The sequence below is a fragment of the Dasypus novemcinctus genome, chromosome 13 (assembly GCF_030445035.2).
Source record: "Dasypus novemcinctus isolate mDasNov1 chromosome 13, mDasNov1.1.hap2, whole genome shotgun sequence".
Taxonomy (NCBI): Eukaryota; Metazoa; Chordata; class Mammalia; order Cingulata; family Dasypodidae; genus Dasypus; species Dasypus novemcinctus.
In genome coordinates, this window is record NC_080685.1 from 107,459,223 (window position 1) to 107,477,299 (window position 18,077).

Below are 18,077 nucleotides of genomic sequence, written 5' to 3' on the forward strand. Positions count from 1 at the left end.
CATAGCCCTTTTACCTTACATCCGTTACTTGATCCCGCATTTTAAGTTGGAACCACAAAGCTATTTTTTATATTCTAGTACGCTAAAGGACCACAAAATTTTATGTGCTGATACCAACATACCCAAATTTTATTCTTAAACATATAACAAAGTCTCATAGTATTAAAACACGGCATGAATAGCCCATTCCTACACTTGGCTCTAAGCGTCTCAGAATTCAAAGACATTTACCGACTTCAGAAAAGGAGGTCTCCCACCAATCGCGACTCAGGGCACAGCGCGAGCGCGTACCCACCAGAGCCAGCGTCTTCCAAGCGCGGGTGCGAGGATGACCTCGCCAGCCGCGCTGCCGGCCTTGCTCCACCTCTTCACTGTCAGGACACCCTGCACCCTCTGCTGTGCATTTCTGACTATTTTTTTAGGATAGGTACCTAGAAAGGTGTGGGCACTTTTTAGGACTCCTGATAAATATTCCCAGATCGCTGTCCCCAAAGCGCGCCACCAGGCGGCTGCCGTGTCACCCGCCCACCCCGCCATCGCCCCCAGCCCCAGCCTCCGCAGCCCACCTCCGCCCTCCTCGCCGGGGCCCCTGGAGCGTTTCTCCGGGCCAGCGCGGTGGAAGGCGTCTTCTCTGTCCCCTGTGCGCCGAGGGGTCGGGGGTTCCTCGCCCCGCAGGCCGGGCGGTGCGCGGCGGGCGGAGCGCACGGGCCATCCCCGGGTGGGGGGCGGCCGCAGTCCCGGGCCCCACGGCCAGGGGGCGCTGCGACCCCCGCCCCCCGCCCCGCCCCCGCCCCACCCTCCGCGGGCCGGCCGGGGCCGGAGGCGGGGGTGCGGGAGCGCGGGCGGCAGAGCAGGAGTCCCGGCGCGCGGGCTTGGGCCAGAGGCGCGGGCGCGATGCCGCGGGGCGCGGGGCTGCGGAGCCGGGCGGCGGGCGGCTTCCCGCGCCGCGGGCCCCGGGGGCGAGGGCGGGCGGCGGCGGACGAGGAGGCGGCGCCCATCCTGGAGCACCTGGAGGCCGAGCACGAGGACCAGGACGAGGACGCGGCGGGCGGGCCGGGGGCGCGGCGCGCGGGGCCCCGGGGGGCGCCCCGCACCCTGCTGCCCGGGCGCTCCGAGCCGCCGGAGGAGCGCGCGCCGGGGGACACGGCCAAGAGGCGCCGCCGGAGGCTGAACAAGTGCGGCAAGGTAGGGCCCCGCGCCCCGGCCCCGGCCCGGCGGCCTCTCCCACCCCGGGGAGCCCGTCCGACTGGGCGCGGCTGCAGCCTAGGGCAGCCGCGCCCCGCACCGGACCTGCAGCCCGCGCTGCCTCGCCCGCCTTCGCTGCTCCAGCCCTCAGGAGTCCAGCCCGTCCCCCGGGAAGGGAGGGAAGAAGTGGGCGGCAAGCGACGGTGGAGACGCAGTCAGGGGCCCCGGAGCCCCGCTCTCCCTCCCGCCCCTCTGGGGGCGCGTGAACGACACTGTCAAGCGTTCCCACCCCAGCGGCCTTCCACAGCGGGCAGCCCGGGAATCCGTGTCCCCATATCACAGAGGGGCGGGCGGAGGCTTCAGCGTGGTCTGGGGACCTGGAGAGGCTGCCCCAGCTGGAAAGCAGGGGTCGCAGCCCAGGGGTTCTGCTTCCCCGCAGCCTCCTTTCCAGGATATCCCACTAGCTGAGGACTGCTGGGCTTATCCTACCCACAAGGGTGTTTCCAGAGCCTGGGATCCAGCAAATGCACACCTAAGCGCTTGTTGACTCTCCTTTTCTCACCCCAGCCAGCTGTGTACTAACCTGCCCCCAAAACACACTTAGGCTTGCCTTGGAGGCGTGAGAGAGGGAGAATGGGACAAAATGGCAGTGTCCCCTCCCGAAATCAAAGCCAAAAACAGGACCCCAGGGACTTCTGCTCCCTCGGGCCACCTAGAGGAGAAATCAGTGCTCATTGCGTCCAGGCCAGAGGCCACGGCCTCACCTGCCCTCTATCCAGCTACCTGTGACTTCCAGTGCCTCTTATCATACCTGCAGCCAGTTTCAGTCGCCACGCCTAGGAACTCAGGTTTATGGTCCTCTTTAAAGATGTGTCAGCAGTTTTTGGATGTGTCAGCAGTACCCAAGCAGGGATAGGTAAAATATATTAAAACTTTAAAAGTTGGGAGCGTTGGGCTTAGGGTCGCCTTTGGACTGGTCATCTCTCCCCTCCATCCCAGTCGAGCACAAAGAGGCCGTCACTTGCGTCTCAGCTGGTGAGCTGATGGAGTGGAAATTTCCGCTCAGGGGCTGGCACTTGGGCATGTACTCGGGTGCTCGCTGTGTGCCGGGCATTGTGCTAAGCGCTAGAGATTGAAATGCGACGCCGTCCCGCCTCCCCGAGGGCAGCCAGCCTGGAGCCCGGCGCCCAGGGCGCTGAGGCAGGCCAGTCGGGGAGGCTTTGCAGCCACAGGGACCTGGAGGCAGAAGGGTGAGGTAAGAGTTCACCCGGTAGAGCAGGGCGTGCAAGGCTGAGGGACAGCAGCAGCCCAGGTGTGGGCCTGTGAAAGCACGAGGGACGGAGGAGAGCGCGGGGGAGGGCCCTGGCGCGCTGCGCCGAGGCGTGTCCTTTCCACCCTTAGAAAGAGCGGTTCCAGCACCCGCTTCTTTCGAGGGGTGCGAGAGGGTGGCCGGGCTCTAACATGGGAGAGGACGTAGCCCGTCCCTTTTGCCGGAAACCCGTGGGCACAGCCCACCACGGCTGGGGGGCGGCGGGTGTTTGACCTGCCTTAGTCACCAGGTCACATTGTATCATCCGTGCGCCCAGTGCGAACAGGTGCCCCTTACTCAGGGCTGGCGTCTCCTTCCAGGAGGGGGTGATTAAACCCCCTTTTCGTAGGTCAAGTTTTCAAGTCTGTCACCGAAGCCTCCTGGGCTTCTGTTTGTGAAGTGTGGAAACGTGGACGAGGCCTTAGGACGGGGCCAAAGCCCCCTCCTGTCCCCGGTGCTGCGCGGGCGCACGCTCCTGCAGGGCCGCGGCGGCTGGTGCTGCGGGCCCTGCTGCCCGGTGCCCCGCGGTAGTGACACCCGTGCCCGCCGCGCCCTGCAGCGGCTCGGCAACCTTGGAGAGCTGTTGCTCCCCCATTTTACACGGAAGGGCAATCAGCCCCCCCGCTAGGGAGGAGCAGAGCTGGGGGTCGGAGGCCCGCCCGGCCCCTGCCTCTGCAGCAGCATTTGGGGGGGCAGGAGGAAAGAGCAGCCCCCCAAACTTAGCTAACACGGGAGGCACCTCTGAGAAGCGCGGTGCGACCCGCGGGTGGAGAGGGAATTGCCTTCTGGCAACCCGGCAGTCGGGAGAGGGGTGGAGAGGGAGAGTGCAGCTTCGGTGGCCAGGGAGAGGGACAGCTGCCTTCTCGGCGGGGGCGGACCCGCTGCCAGCCAGGCTCCCCGGAGCCGCCCTGCCCTGCGCCCTGCTGGGTGGGTGACTCCCCTCGCTCAGCCTCGGTTTCCTCATCTGTGACACGGGATGGTTGTAGGGTGTGAGGAGTGAAGGAGCTGATCCTTGTAAAGCACTGAAAGCAGCGCCCCCGGCACGACGGGCTGCGCATGCCTCTGGGATGGAACAGAGACCCCGTCTGACTCTTTTCTGATTGACTTTTTTTTTTTCATTAAAAAGAAATTTTTATTGAAGTATATCTTTCATACACGAACATACATATACAGTAAATTTATAGTAAAAGTTGTGAACTTACAAAACAAACATGCACATCATCATACCGGCTCCCATCCATCATCCCACTACCGCCCCCTTGCCTTGTTGTGAAGCATTTACTGCACCCTGTGAAAGAGCTTCGTCAAAATATTACCACTGACTACAGCCCCTTTGGTGTATTTCCCCTCAACCCAGCTGACTAGTCGCACCCTGTATTGGCATTGTGCCTATTCGTTATAGTTCCTGAGAGACCCTCCTCATAGCTGTGCTGTTAGCACAGCCCGCCCTCCTGGATTCCCTGCACAGCTCCATGCTTTGTACAGTCCGGGCAAAACGTGCACTTGGTGGCTCTCCTTTTCCTCAGTCGAGCTGGCATCACCTTCGCCAACTTTAGAACAAAGGAAAAATCCCACAAGGCCCAATAGCCTGCTATTGTTGTCCCTTTGAATTGATACAATATCTTTTTTTGCCATTGCCACAGAAATATTACAATATTACTGCTAACTATCATCCATGAATTACAGTAGTTGTAATTTCCCCATACTGATTGGCTTTTAATGAGCTCTAATCCAGGGAAAAAGTCAGTTTGTGCCTAGGTCCTGACAGTTTCCGACCTCGAGACTTGAGCTTTGCACCCGGTGGAATGTGACCTTTGTTTAGAGCTCGTTTCCTTTTTGAAGCTGGAGCCTTAGGAAGCCCTGGTATCTGGGGTTAGTTGAAACTGAGGTGGGAGGGGAAAGGAGGGAGGTATATGGGCACCCCTATATTTTTGATATAACATTTATGTAATCTAAAGCTTCTTTTAAAAAAAAAATAACTAGAAAAAAAGGAAAAAAGAAAGAGAAAATGACAATTAAATGCAACACATGATCCTGGAATGGATCTAATAATGGAGGAGAAGGCACCCAAAAGGTCATTATTGGAACATAAGAAAAATAGAACATGGACTGTAAGCTTCCTATCACTGTAAATTTCTTTTTTTTTTTTTTCCCCTGTCTGGTTGCTTCCTCATCTTTTTGGTGTGCCCCTCCACTGTGTAGGGGCCTGTGCTTTACCGCGCAGGCCTGGGTCACCTTTTTCCTTTTCCTACGAGGGGATCCCAGGGAAGGAAGCCAGGTCCTCAGTCTGGTAAACGGAGCTCAGTTGCTCGAGCCGCAGCCGCTTCCCTACTTTACATTTCTTGAACTAAGTATCATGCCTGTACTTAATGTGGTTACATAAGTGAGTATCTTTGCTCCAAGGAAATATACATGGCACTATTAAATACTCAAGGAGCATTATGTATGCAGCCTACTTTCAGTTTAGAAAATGACTGATTGATTGATAGTGATAAGGCCAGTGTGGAAAAGGCTAAAGGTTGGTCGGTTCTAGGTATCCGAGCAGGGAATAGGTTGGAGTTCTTTGTGTGGGTTGCGGCTGTCCTGTAAATTTGAAATTATATCAAAATAAAAAGTTAAAAAATAAAATAAAATAAAACCCCAGACGTCCTCCCTCCCAGTACTAGCTTCCTGCCACTGCTAAGACAAAGTGACTTAAAACAAGGCCGGTGTATCCTGATGGTCCTGGGAGCTGAAAGTCCAAAATCAGTTTCAAGGGCGTGGGCCAGGCTGGTTCCCTCTCGATGCTCCAAGGCACGATCCATTTCCTGGTCCTTTCGGGTTCCAGAGGCTCCCTGCCTCCGTCACCGAGGGTCCCCTTCCTCCAACCGCGAAGTCGCCGCGGGGCGCCTCCACGTCCCTTCTCCGCGCCCTGCTCCTGCTAGGACAGGGCCCTCTGCCTGATGCCCACTGTGTAATCACCTTTGTGATTACCCTGGGCTCACCAGGCGAGCCAGAGAACTCTGCCCATCTCAAGGTCCTTTATTTAATCACACCTGCACCTCCCTTTTGCTGTATTAGGTAACATATTCCCAGGTTCTGGGCATTGGGACGCAGGCATCTTAGAAAGTCGTTCTATTTCTTCTCTCACTCCCCCGTTCCCCACCGCCCCTCTGAGAGAGTTCCCTGGCAAGGTCTCCTCCAAAATCTGCTCGCTCACACGACACTGTGATAGACACTTTACATTTCTTTGTACCACATTTCTCAAATCTGCCTTGTGACAGTGTTTCAGTTAAGGAGCTATTTTAGTAGGTTTTTTTCTTTCTAAATTGCATGGATGAAATGACAAGCACGTTTTAACATAACAGCCTAAGGAAAATGGATGTCGAAATATCAAAAAAGGTCACATTGACTATAGGCCATCCATGTTGATAGTGGCATTGATTTTAAAGGATCTCTTTTGATGGTTATACCTGCACCCAGAAAACAAATTTTTGGATGTTTGTTTCAAAAATGCAAGTGAAATTTCTCCCAAAGATTCCTAGCATGAATATATAGAAACGTTTCTCTTAGCAGTACTACCCCCCCAGACACACACACGCTTAGGTATGCGCACTCCCCTGCGGCTCTTGGAATACTTGTTGCAGCTGCACACATCTGCAGAAGACGTGGGTGTTGCCTGGTTGTCCCAGGACTCCTCTTTCAGTTTCAGGGGCACCGAAAGAGCTATCCAGGTGCTCTCTAGATGCTGCAGATAAAGCAGTGGGCAGAGCACAGCCTTGCCCTCATTGTGTGGTTGTGGGGGACTCTAGTTTAAACTGCAGATGTCTGGTAAAATGATGCTCCTAAGGAACTTTATTGAGCAGGTAACAGAATATCTTGAATTTATATATTACCACAACAAACGTAAATTATTATGTAAGAAAAAGAAGCCAATGTTATTTTATAATCACTGACTTTTTGGGATACTTATATTGCCTGCACTTCGTGCCAGGCACTGTTTTAAGTGCTTTCCTTTCATAGATTCATTCAGGCCCAAGTACAAAAGTACAAACTACCTTCACTAAAGAAAGGTAGTGTTGTGCGGGGGTTCAGGGCGTGGGCTCTGAGGTAAGACTTCTTGGGATTGAGCTTCAGCTCTGCTCCTTACCAGCTGTGTAATCTTGGATAAACGGAACCCTTCTGTGCTGTCATTTCGCTGAAGCCTGATGTCTGAAGCCCATCAGGAATATGCCAGTAGCCAAGCGACGTTGAGTGTATTTGCTTGGTGCAGCAAGGAGGAATGCAAGCCAGGAAGCTGGGGGGTGTCTCAAAAAGTGGGGACCTCAGGCAGAGGGTTGGATATTTGAGCCTAAGCCAAAGATATCAATTTGGCATTTAGGAAATACAGGAAAACAGATGAGACCATCGAAAGAGAGACTGTAGGAGGGTGAGGGGAGGAAGGAGAAGGCACTGGACAGAGTATTGAAGAACTCCAATATTTTAAAATATGAAGGGGGCCAATGTGGCTCAGTGGTTGAGTGCTGGCTCCCACCTACGAGGTCCTGGGTTCAATTCCTAGTCCCGGTACCTTGATAAATAAATAAATAGAATAGATTAGAATAAAACTTGATCGAAGGGATAATCCAGCAAAGAAGGTGGAGGAGGAGCTGCCTGTGAGGTAGGAGAACCCAAGAGAACATGGCATCAGAGTCCAAATGATTATTTCACGAGGCGCGTCGAATGCTTCAGAGAAGTCAGGGCGGGGGAGGACAGAAAAGTGTCCCTTGGATCAGGCAGACGGGAGGCCGTAAATGACTGTGACAAAGGCATAAGAGGGAATAAGCAGTGGGAAGTAGAGCAGCAAGTGTGGACGGTTCTTTCCGTTGGGTTTGGCATAAAGAGGAGCAGAGCCCTGAGGCAGTAACGGAGAAGCACCTGGAGAGGTGGTTCCTGAGCATCTGCGTAAGCTAATGGGAATGGCCCAATGGAGAGGAAGAGAGTGGTGGTGCTGGAGAGGAGGAAGCCAGGGGCAGGGGGAGGGCGGTACCCACAGGGAGTGTGAGGGGAATGGCCTTGGGGAAGAGGTCCATTTTCCCCATCATAGCACGAGAAGCTGGGTGGGAGAAGCCGGGGCAGGGGCAGGTGGGTTTGTGGGCTGAGTGGTGGAAAGGTGAACAAGTTTACGGATGACTTCTGCTTTTTTTATTGAAAGGAAAGTGGGCTCATCTAATGAGGTTGTGGAGATGGTGACTGTGCCTGTGTGTTGGGAGTGAGGAGGCTAGAGGAGAAAGGAAAAGGGACAAAATAGTCATCTGGGAGAGGGAGAAAGCCTGCTAAAGAGATACAGAAGGTTTTCTGGGCAGTGTAAAGAGTCAAAATAAGGTTCGTGATTGTGATCAGGAATTTTAAGTGAAACCAGTCCACCTGGTTATTGGAACTGGACACCAAATAGCTGAAGACAAGGAGTGTGAGAAGGCTCAGGTCATGGCGAATGAGGACATCACGTGCGGGTGGGAGAAGAGCAGGAGGCCATAGTACAGCAAATTGTGGTCGTCAGTGCTCTTAATTTTTCTGGTCCATTCCATTTGAATCCTTTGTACGTCCACTGTCTGGCACCAGGGGAGGACGAATGGATACCGGGAGGGCGTGGCCCAGTCCTTACCCTCAAGTTGCATGTAATTGTATTAGAAACACAGGACTTACGTTTAGAAAATACCAGAAGACTAAAAAAGGACATATTCAGGCAGGAATACGTCCCAGAGGTAGAGGGAAGATGGGGGGTGGGCTTTCAGTTAAGCCGAGTGAAGCACAGTTGCAGGTGCCCCAGTCTGCTTTGATGTGAGAAGCAGCAGTTCATTGCTGTTTCGGAAATGCCCTGAATTATCCTGAAGGTGATGGTGTCTGCTCTGAGACACCCCCCATGTGCTTACGTTGGGGGTGGGCGTGGGACACCAGAGATGTGAAACACAGTAACTTTCACACTCCCCCTTGGGGAATGAGGCATAATGATTCTTTTCTTTCTTCTATTTTGAAGTGCCCGGACCTCGTATGTGGGAAGCCGGTGCTCAACCACCGAGCCACATCTGCTCCCTGAGTTGGTTTTGTCATTTGTGTGCTTCTTGCTTGTTTTTTTGTTTTGTTTTGTTTTTAGGAGGCACCAGGAACTGAACCCGGAACCTCCCATGTGGGAAGCAGGTGCCCAACCGCTTGAGCCACCTCCACTCCCTGGACATAGTGATTCTTTTTTTATTTATTTTAATTTTTTAGGTTTTTTGTTTTGTTTTGTTTTGTTTTTTATTTCTCTCCCCTTCCCCACCCCCCAGTTGTCTCTTCTCTGTGTCATCTTGTTGTGTCAGCTCTCCATGTGTGCAGCGCCATTCCTGGGCAGGCTTCACTTTCTTTCACGCTGGGCGGCTCTCCTTACGGGGTGCACTCCTTGTGCGTGGGGCTCCCCTATGCGGGGGACACCCCTGCGTGGCAGGGCACTCCTTGCGCGCATCAGCACTGCACATGGGCCAGCTGCACACGGGTCAAGGTGTGGTAGATGGACGCCCTAACCACTGGGCCAAGTCCACTTCCCCATAATGAATCTTCATGTCCGTTACCGTCGTACCTGAGGGGTGAAAGAGTTGCCTAACCTAACCAGTTGCTTTTCTCTTCTGTTCCTAAAACCAGAACGTTGGGAAGTTCTTCGCCAAAGGATGCCGCTACTTGGTCATCGGCCTGCAGGGGTTCGCCGCGGCCTACTCGGCGCCCTTCGGGGTGGCCACCAGCGTGGTGTCCTTCGTCCGCTAGTGGGGCTGCCGGGGCCCCGCGAATGAATCGGGAGTCTCTGCTCGGGGAGCTGCGCCAAGGCAAGAGTAATTCAGACTTGAACTCACAAAACGCTTGAATGAAAAAAAAGGCTCTCTTGGTCCCGTTGGATGAACGCCGGAGATGAGCCGTGCCTGCCCCCATCTGCTGAGCTTTCCGCCTCTTGGACACACGTGGATCTGATGGACAGTCCCAGAGAGGATTAGGTCCGGGTTAGCTTTGCTACAAGCGTGCGTTCACCCAAGCAGCACCTTCTTGTCGTTCCACGCGAGGAGGCTGGAGGAGAACAGTCGACAAACGAGAGCACTGTGGGTGGGCTGCACAGGAGAGGGTGTGAAGGAAAGAAGGGTTTGACGTCCCGTGACCTGGTGGATTCTCCTGGGAGGTCACGGGTTGACCGGGCACTCACAGCCCTCGCTTCCGAGGGCAGCAAAGGAGCTGTTTATTTCTGAAGCCCTTCTCCTTCCTCTGCCTCCCCCACCCCTCCCATCCCTAGCCCTTTGTCACCAGGATTTTAATTACGGGCTTGAGAAGAAGGAAGGAAAGAAAATTCCCTTTGAAGGCGCTGTTGTTTTGAACGCCGTGTGGACGGATGTGTCCGGACTGTTGAAGGCAGATAAGGGCTTTTGCCCATCTCTGACCCTGTGCAGCTGACAGGGAGGCGTGACGGCCAGCGCAGATGCAGGCTGGGTGGCTGGCTGGCGGTGCCCCCCGCCCCCGTGGCCCAGCCTCATGTTGGCGGCAGGCCCGACTCCCCTGCAGCAGCTCCAGCGCCCACTCTGGGTGGGTGAGAGGATGGGTCTCTGGGCCTAGCAGCATCAACTCACTCCAGACTGCAGCTCAGCGCCTCTAGGCCAAGCTGACGAAGGGGACACAGGGGCCAAGAGAGAGCCAGAGGGACAACACCGGGCAATGAATAATGTGATTTAGAGAAGGAACCAGCAGGTAGAAGGCAGGTGAGGAGGAAGTTGGAAAGCGAGAAGTGGAAGTACGGGAGCCGGCTCTGGGTTAGTCATGGTGGGAACCTTAGGAGACCTTCTAGAGGGGGCCAGAAGAGGCTGGGCGAGCTCACGCCTTTGGAGCGTCCTTTCCTCTTCTGCACTGCCCAGGTAGACCTCTCCTCACCTGAATTCGAAGGTGAGGGGCGGCCGGGCCCTGGGCTTGACACCCACCAAGGGTGACCCATGGAATACCGCTGAGCCTTGGGTCAGGGCGGTGTGATAAAGAGGAAGGTCTGTCCACCCCCACATTGGGGCAACAGGCCTGACTTTGATTCCCAAATATCCAGAAGTCCACAGTGGTTGCTGCTGACCGGTCTGCAGGTGTGGCGGCAGGCAAGGGAGACCTCGCCTCTCATGCTCTACAGGTCAAGTCTGGCCAGGTGGGGAGTAGAGAACGTGGGAAGACAGAGATAGACAGAAAAAGGAATGGGTGGAGGAGAAGGCTGGAGCTGTGAAGCTAGCTAGACTCAGCTTCACTGTCTGGAGGCTCTCCTAGAAGATGACGTTGGACCCAGTTCTTGCAACATTAATGTTTGTGAGGGAAGGAGAAAACCAATGACCTTGTTTTTAGCCCAAATGATGGAATTCAATAATGGTTCATTTTCATGCATCTAAGATCATTTTAGCCTACCCAGCAAAACGTGGAGTCGGGGAGGAGGAAAGTCGTAAATGGAAGGAAAAGCGGAGCGCGGTTGTTGGGTGTCATGGTCCCCTGTCTGCTAAATGGATGACACACGGTCGCGGGCGGGCGAGCCGGGGCTGTGTCAGGGACCAGCCCAGGGGCTGCTAGCTCCAGGGGGCCGGTGTGTCTTCCTGGAAAGTCCAAGCAGGAACCAGGGAAAGGAGAGGTCTGCCGAGGGCTTTCCTGCCTGGAAGAGTATCCAGGGAAGACTTTCTTTGCTCCTTCCCCCCAAATTAGAGAACCTGAGGACAAGCACATTTGGCCCTGGAATTTTCTTAAAGTCTGGTTAAGAATTAACCCAGAAGTTTCAGAAATGAAACCTCCCGGGAGATTGGCCTGAGCAGTCAGGTTCATGTGTACAGAAGATTAACTTCACCCAACCGTGGCGCAGCCCGAGGAGCCCCTTCCCGACCCGGGGGCACCGGGACACTGCCGTTTTCCTCTTACACGGTTCACTGAGCTTAAGAAATTTCAACTCCAGCCATCATTTTGCCTTTGCTTTCTTTTTCTCTTTGTTCCTGCCAGGGCCCACACCCTACTGAAAACCGGGTATTAAAGCTTTCTTTGCTTTTACCCACTTGACCAAGAGGCTCTTGCATTTCCTTCGCTTATTCTGTTGTGTGAATAAAATCCCCTGATTTGCTTAATGTGTCTGTGTGTGACGGTGTTTTCTTTTTTTACCCCTCACTTTCCAACTTCATAGAAGGGAGATTCCTGGAGGACCCACCCAAGCTGAGAACTTCCTCCGAGGCTTCGCTTCCATCTCCCCACTTCCCCTGGGAGCTCCGGTGGGAGCCTGAGGCAGGGAAGCCCCAGCCGCCTGGCAGCCCCATCCTGGCTGTGAAAGGTCGGGCAGCCCCTCGAAGCTCGGCAGACTTGGCGTCAGTGCGCAGGTGGCCTCGGCACACGCGTTCGTGGGATATAAAGATTTCCTGAACCTCCTGTTGAGATTTGCAGGAGCGGACACGGGGCCAAAGAGCCACGTTTTCCAAAAGCAGCTGAGAAGGATCTGATGGAGCTGTTGGCAGGTCTGGGCTGAGAAACCCTGGCCGTACGGGGAAAGTGCTGTGCCGGGGTAAGGGACTGGGGCCGCAGGGTGCCGGGGTAAGGGACTGGGGCCGCAGGGTGCCGGGAGAAGCGACTGGGGCCGCAGGGTGCCAGGCCCTCGCTGGGCGAGTGGAACATGCTCGCTGCCTGAGTCCTCGCGGAAGCAAGGTGAAAGGCCTCGGGGGTGGGCAAGCTGGAGGAGGCAGTGGTCCTGGGCAGCCATCTGATCATCTGCGCAGGTGGGGTGGGGGTCCCGGGAACCCAAACTGCTGTTGGGCTTACAAGAAAGCAGAAAGAAGCAGGGGCCCCCACCTCCCCAGCTGCCTTGGAAAGGCCCTGCTGTCCCTCTGTCCAGCTCCTGTGCCTGGTCGGAGAGCCCCTGACTGGCTTTCCTGAAAGAAGCACCCCAAGGCAGGACTTGAACTCAGGCCTCCTCATTTCAGAGCTTATACTTTTTCCAGGCGTCCTCCGGGGCAAGGCGGTGCCCTCAGCCACCTACGGCTGTGGACTAGGCAGTTGTCACTGCAGTTGTAGGTTTAGCCGCCTGTGGTGGGTTTTCCACCCAGGATGGCAGTCTCCTGATTCAAGGTACACTGAACTGAACTTCGTGAGGTTGTTATCCCCGAAATGACCTGAACGCGCTCTCCACCTCCCTGGAAGCCTGGTAAAGGGAAAACATGCTCTCCGTGATAGGGAGCCAGAGCGGGTTCTTTTCTCCTGGTGCGTCTTTCAAGCCAGTTTCTGAGACACCTGGGTTTCACACAAAAAGTTTATTCGGTTGCGCAAGCAAAGGAGGTCAGGCTCCTTCGAAGGCCAAAGACTGCCTCCCTGATCTGCAGAGATTCTAAAATTTTATACCATCGGGGTGCTGCTAATGAGTACCGGGTGGAGCTGGACCAGGCTCCTTTCTTCCACGTTCAGGAGTTCAGCAGCCTGGGGGTGGACCCACACCTCGGGGAGTTACGAAGTTACAATCACCGCCAGCGATCAAGGTTATGAGATAGGAAGTTCAGAGTGAAGGGCGGTCACGAGGTTTCCATATGGGTGTTAGACAGGGCGGTGGAGCGTCACCCTCCCAGCTGTCAGCTCGCACGGGGGTGAGGCTAAGGGGAGGGCCAGCCGCCGGGAGGGTGGCACCTCAATTCACAGCACATTTCAGGTATTAGCCTTTTGCTGTTTTGTAACTTGAAGGCATCTAGAATAATGATTTAGTAATCATAATTATTTGTTAATTCTTTGCCCTTGCTACATCAGCATCCCAGTAACAGCTGCATTTGAGAGGCCCCATGGTTTGGCCAAAAGCCCAGGTGGCTGGGAAGTAAATCTCAAACCCACGTGACCATTCTTAGGGAAATGTGAGAAAAAATTAATCCGCGGAATCTGGTGTGTGTTTTGTTTCGTTTTAAACAAGATTGTTTTTTGCCAAACCACCCGAGGGGAAAAAGAGACCTCTTCAGATCTGCATAGAGCCATCTGCATAGATGCACAGTGCCACACGGGTGGGGGAGGCGGTGGGGCCAGGACAAAGGTTTCGCAAGGGAAGCCTCAGGCGGAACTCAGGCGCTGCCCGCCCCTGCCTTCCAGCCCTCAGCTGCGTCTAAGACGAACAGAAGACCAGAATCCAACACTTGCCGGGTTGGCCTTGCTTTTCTAAAAGATGTTTTTCAGGTGATTCCTTTTGCATAACCTGTTGACAGGACTGTAAACAAATACGCCTGGTTCAAGCTAGAAATAAGAGTTGGGGCCAAAATACTCCGCAGAAACAGAGCCAAAGCTCCTTTCACCTGGGCTTTTCTTCCAGGGTAAATCGTGTCAGCCCCAGGACTTGCTTTCTTCAGTGAAAACAGGCGAGTCATTTCTGGTCTTTGACCCTCGTGTGAGAGGTGTTGAGAACAGCTGCCGAGGTAGAAAGCGGTGAAACAACACCTGTTTGTGTGTGTGTGGGGGGGGGGGGTGAAGGGAGCAGCCCACCCGCTGGGGAAGCACTTCACAGGCTGGGGTCTTCTTTTTAGGTATTATTATGCCCACAGTGACCAGGCGTGGAGTTTCCTGTTAGGACCGAGTGGCCACTTACTGAGCGGATGATTTGTGTCTTGTCCATCTTTAAGAGAGTAAAGGAGAAAAGGAAGACTGTTAATCATGAACTTTCTTCATATCTGGCATTCTCCCATATAAAACCAGACTTGAATCTGTTTGTCTTTCTGTGTTTTCGTTTCCATGAACCAGTGAGTCGTCCGCGTAAGGCCCACAGCCGCCGTCCTGCCTGCTGCCTCTCCTCGCAGCCCTGATGTCTGCAGATCAGAGGAGAGGGGCAGGCCTGCAGGGTGCCCAGCCCTCGTGCCTGCGCGACAGCACTGCATCTACGTCTCAGGTTCCTTTCCCTCTCAGGAACAGTGGTGGTGAGGTAGGTACTGTTATATAGTCTCTTTTTACAGATGAGGAAACCAAAGCTCAGGGAAGCTGGGAATTCATGACACAAGGGCTTGAGTCTATGCCCTTTCACCAGTTTCAGCTGCCTCCCATTTCCATTTCCTACAGGGTCAGTGGGAAGAGGGAAGGTTTAAATGTAATCAACCTGGGGAAACGGATGTGGCTCAAGCGATTGGGCTCCCGTCTACCATATGGGAGGTCCAGGGTTCAATGCCCAGGGCCTCCTGGTGAGGGCAAGCTGGCCCTCGTGGACAGCTGGCCCATGCTGGAGTGCCACCCCACGTGGGAATGCCACCCTGCACGGAGTGCCACCCGCATGCAGGAGAGCCGGTCAACGCGGAGAGCTGGCGCAGCAAGATGATGCAACAAGAGACACGGAGGAGAGACAACAAGAGAAGTAGCAGAGCAGGGAGCTGAGGTGGTGCAAGAGAATGATTGCTTCTCCCACTCCAGAAGGTCCCAGGATCAGTTCCAGGAGCCGCCTAATGAGAAGTCAAGCAGACACAGAAGAACACATAGCAAATGGACACAGAGAGCAGATTACAGAGGGGGTGGGGAGAAATAAATAAATCTTAAAAAAAAAAAAAAATGGAATTGATCTGCATTCCTGATGGACATACTGTGATCCAACTTAGACTTCTCCAAAACCCACCTCTTGTACACTTGATTTTCAAGATGCTGAGATTACTTTGCTGCTGATTTGCATGGCCAAGCCATGAAGGGAGTCGGAGGGACTGGGGAGAATCAGGAGTGTTGAGTTTACTTTACTTTGCCACGCTTCCTGGTGTGACTTCAGCAGCCACAGTTACTACTCCCGTTGACCGGTATCTGTTCCCTGTAGCTAGCCCTCATTGTTCACCGGGGACCCCGGGGCCCCCTCCCAGAGCCACCAGGGGCAGCAGGAAGCCATCTGGAGCCGTGTTGGCACCAGACAACCTGGCTTCAAACCCTCTAACTCATGACCTTGCAGAGGTCCCTCAACTTTGGAATTTCAGTTTTGTTTGCTTTTGTTTGGTTTGCAAAGTAGAGCAAAGAGTATCTACTTCAGAAGCTTGTTTGGAAGAGTCAGTGATAGGAAGTATACTGAGAATCTAGCCTGTAGCTCCTGGCTGAAAGCCAGCACTTGATTTGCCCCTGGCCTGTGAGACAGCAGTGCTGGAGAAGGGGTGGGGGCAGTGGGAGGCACGGAGCAAGTCAGGGGGGGCACGGAGAGGAGGAGAGAGCAGCGCCGCCTCCTCCATGCACTGGCCTTTTCCTCTTTTGCCCCTAAGCTCATGCTGCCAGCAGCCTGCCCCGGTTCAAGATCTCCATTAGAAATTCAGCTTTCCCTTTTTGAAAACAAAGATGGCTGGAGCCTCAGAGGAGCTAAGGCTGGTGCGGGTGGCATGGTAGCTCAAGAGGAAGAGGAGAGAGAGAATCCAGGGCTGCAGACAACTGAAATGAATCCTTTATCCCAAGGGGGTGGCCTCCAGGGGGCTGAGAGGGCTGGTTTGCAGCCGGTAATCTCTTCCAACACCCCAGACGGGAAGGACTTGGACTCTGAGCCTCAAACTTAGTTCAGGCTTGCCCACTGACCTTGTTCCTGGAATCCCCAAACCAGCTGTCACCGTAACGTGGGGGTGAGAGGGTCAGGCAAGTCTCCAGTGCTCAGAGTTTTCTCAGGACAAACGAGCAGCGGCAAGACTCGGAAGGGGCGAGGGCGTGGCGGGCCATCCACGTCCTCGTCACGCACTGCGAACCCTGCTGGCAAAACCAACCAACTTAGCAATAGCTTGTACGGAAATCTGGGGGGCCAAGATGCAACTTCCTTCATCACCGAAAGCGTCCGTTCATCTGGCTGTTCACTTATTTATCCAAGGAAGTTCTGCACCTCTGCGCTGTGCCAGAAGCCAGGGCTGCTGCACCGGGAGGCCACATGGGGTGCTGGGCTGTGCGTGCTGAGGTCAGAGGGACCAACAGGCAGCAGACAGGGTGATTACTAAGGGGCACCCTGGGACTCAGCACCCAAGGAGCAGGGCTGGAGGGAGAAGCTGAGCTACAGCGCAGCCCAGCAAAGGCTTCAGCCCACCCCATGCTAAGCTCCAAGGCTAGAAGGGCCCTTCGGGCCGTCTGACCTTGTGCCGGGAGGACAGGGCTTTATGGCCCCGCTTTGGTCAGTCGGTGGCCCTGGGAAGGGCGTGATCTTGGGCGAGGCAGCTGAGGCAGCTGAGGCAGTCCTCGGGAGGGCCTTAGCTGAAGGCTGGCTGCTACCAGCAGCTGCGGCCAGGGCAGAGTCCTTCCAGGAAGGTGGGTCTGGGTGTGTATTACCGTGTGAATCATCACCTGCGTGGCCTTGGGCGAGAGGCTCCGTCTCTCTGGATCGGTTTGCCCATCCGAAAAATGGGAATAACTTTATCCACTGTAGAAAGAGCCTCATTGGGAAGTGGACGTGACTCAAGGGACTGGGCTCCTATCCACCACGTGGGAGGTCCAGGGTTCGATTCCCGGGATCTCCTAGGGGCGGTGAACCGGCCCCCATGGCGCGCTGGCCCCGCGCAGAGAGCGGGCCCGTGTGGAGAGCTGGTGCAGCAAGATAACACAATAAAAAGAGACGCAGAGGAGAGACGATCAGAGACGCAGCAGACCAGGGAGCTGAGGTGGCGCAGGAGATTGAGCGCCTCTTTCCCACACTGGAAGGTCCCAGGATCAGTGCCGGGTGCTGCCTAAAGAGAAGACAAGCAGACACAGAAGAAGACACAGTGAATGGACGCAGAAAGCAGAGAGTTGGGGTGGGGGGGGGGGTTGTGTTATTATTCCTATTTCTAGAATAAACCAAGAAAAGTGTGGCTTTGAGGCAACTTCCAGTCTATGGGACACCTCAGGGAATTGTCATCCGCTGTGATGAGAGTAAATGCAGGGATCAAGGGGAGTTTAGCGGGGAGCCCCCCACCCTATTCCCAAAGCTGGGACCTGCAGGAAGAGTGGGAGCTGCCCAGGCAGAAGGGCTGGTCCGGGGTGGGAGAAGAAGAGCAATTTGGGGCCGTGGGAATAATGTGTGCAGAGGCCCAGCGGTGAAGAGAGCCGAGTGCCAGTGTGGTTGGAGAGGGCCAGTGGGGAGAGGGCAGTGGCCTGTGCCTGAGATGCCTTCCCGTGTGACCACAGCCTGCGTGCGCTCCTGCTTGACCGGGGCCACGGCCAGGCCTGCTGGCCTCAGAGCCTGGGAGGCTGGGGCAGGGAAGCGTCTGGCTGGGCCGGGATCTCCACGGCCCCCTGCCCTGGAGCCCTGGGCCACGGGGTCGAGGACGGGAGCCTGGAATCCTCCTCTATGACCCCGCAGGCAGGGCAATGGACCTTGTCCCCCGCCCACTCTCAGCCCCAGAAAGTAGTCCAAGCAAGCTCTAGGGAGTGAGGAAAGCAGGCCGTGCCACCTGGAGCCTGTCCTCCCCTCTCCGAGTGCGCATCTTTTTTCTGTAAAACAACGAGGTTAAAGTGGACCCTGCACTCCCGCCGCGCTCTGGTGCTCCCGGTCGGAGGCACTTCTCACAGCCTGCTTTGTACAAAATCGCACGTCCTTCTGTCTGATGGTGGCTTACTCTCTCCTTCAACGAGGAGTCGGCTCTTGTCTCTCACTTGGCCTCCTGTGGAGCTCTCAAGGGCGCTCGGAGCTTCG

General features: G+C 55.1%; 1 protein-coding gene and 1 long non-coding RNA gene across 2 annotated transcripts in view; both read left to right on the top strand.

The window, feature by feature from the left end:
• The first annotated feature begins 879 nt into the window (after positions 1-879).
• Positions 880-11,598, top strand: C13H1orf115 (chromosome 13 C1orf115 homolog). Its single transcript, XM_058275246.2, has 2 exons — positions 880-1,185; positions 9,131-11,598. The coding sequence occupies exons 1-2, from the start codon at positions 895-897 to the stop codon at positions 9,248-9,250; spliced, it is 411 nt and encodes a 136-aa protein (XP_058131229.1). The 5' UTR covers positions 880-894; the 3' UTR covers positions 9,251-11,598.
• Positions 11,599-12,087: 489 nt separating this feature from the next.
• LOC139436312 (uncharacterized) overlaps positions 12,088-18,077 on the top strand; it is a 28,869-nt gene continuing 22,879 nt past the window's right edge. The window contains exons 1-2 of the long non-coding RNA XR_011645571.1: positions 12,088-13,666; positions 14,225-14,402. This is a non-coding gene — a long non-coding RNA (uncharacterized lncRNA). The remainder of the gene's footprint in view (positions 13,667-14,224; positions 14,403-18,077) is intronic.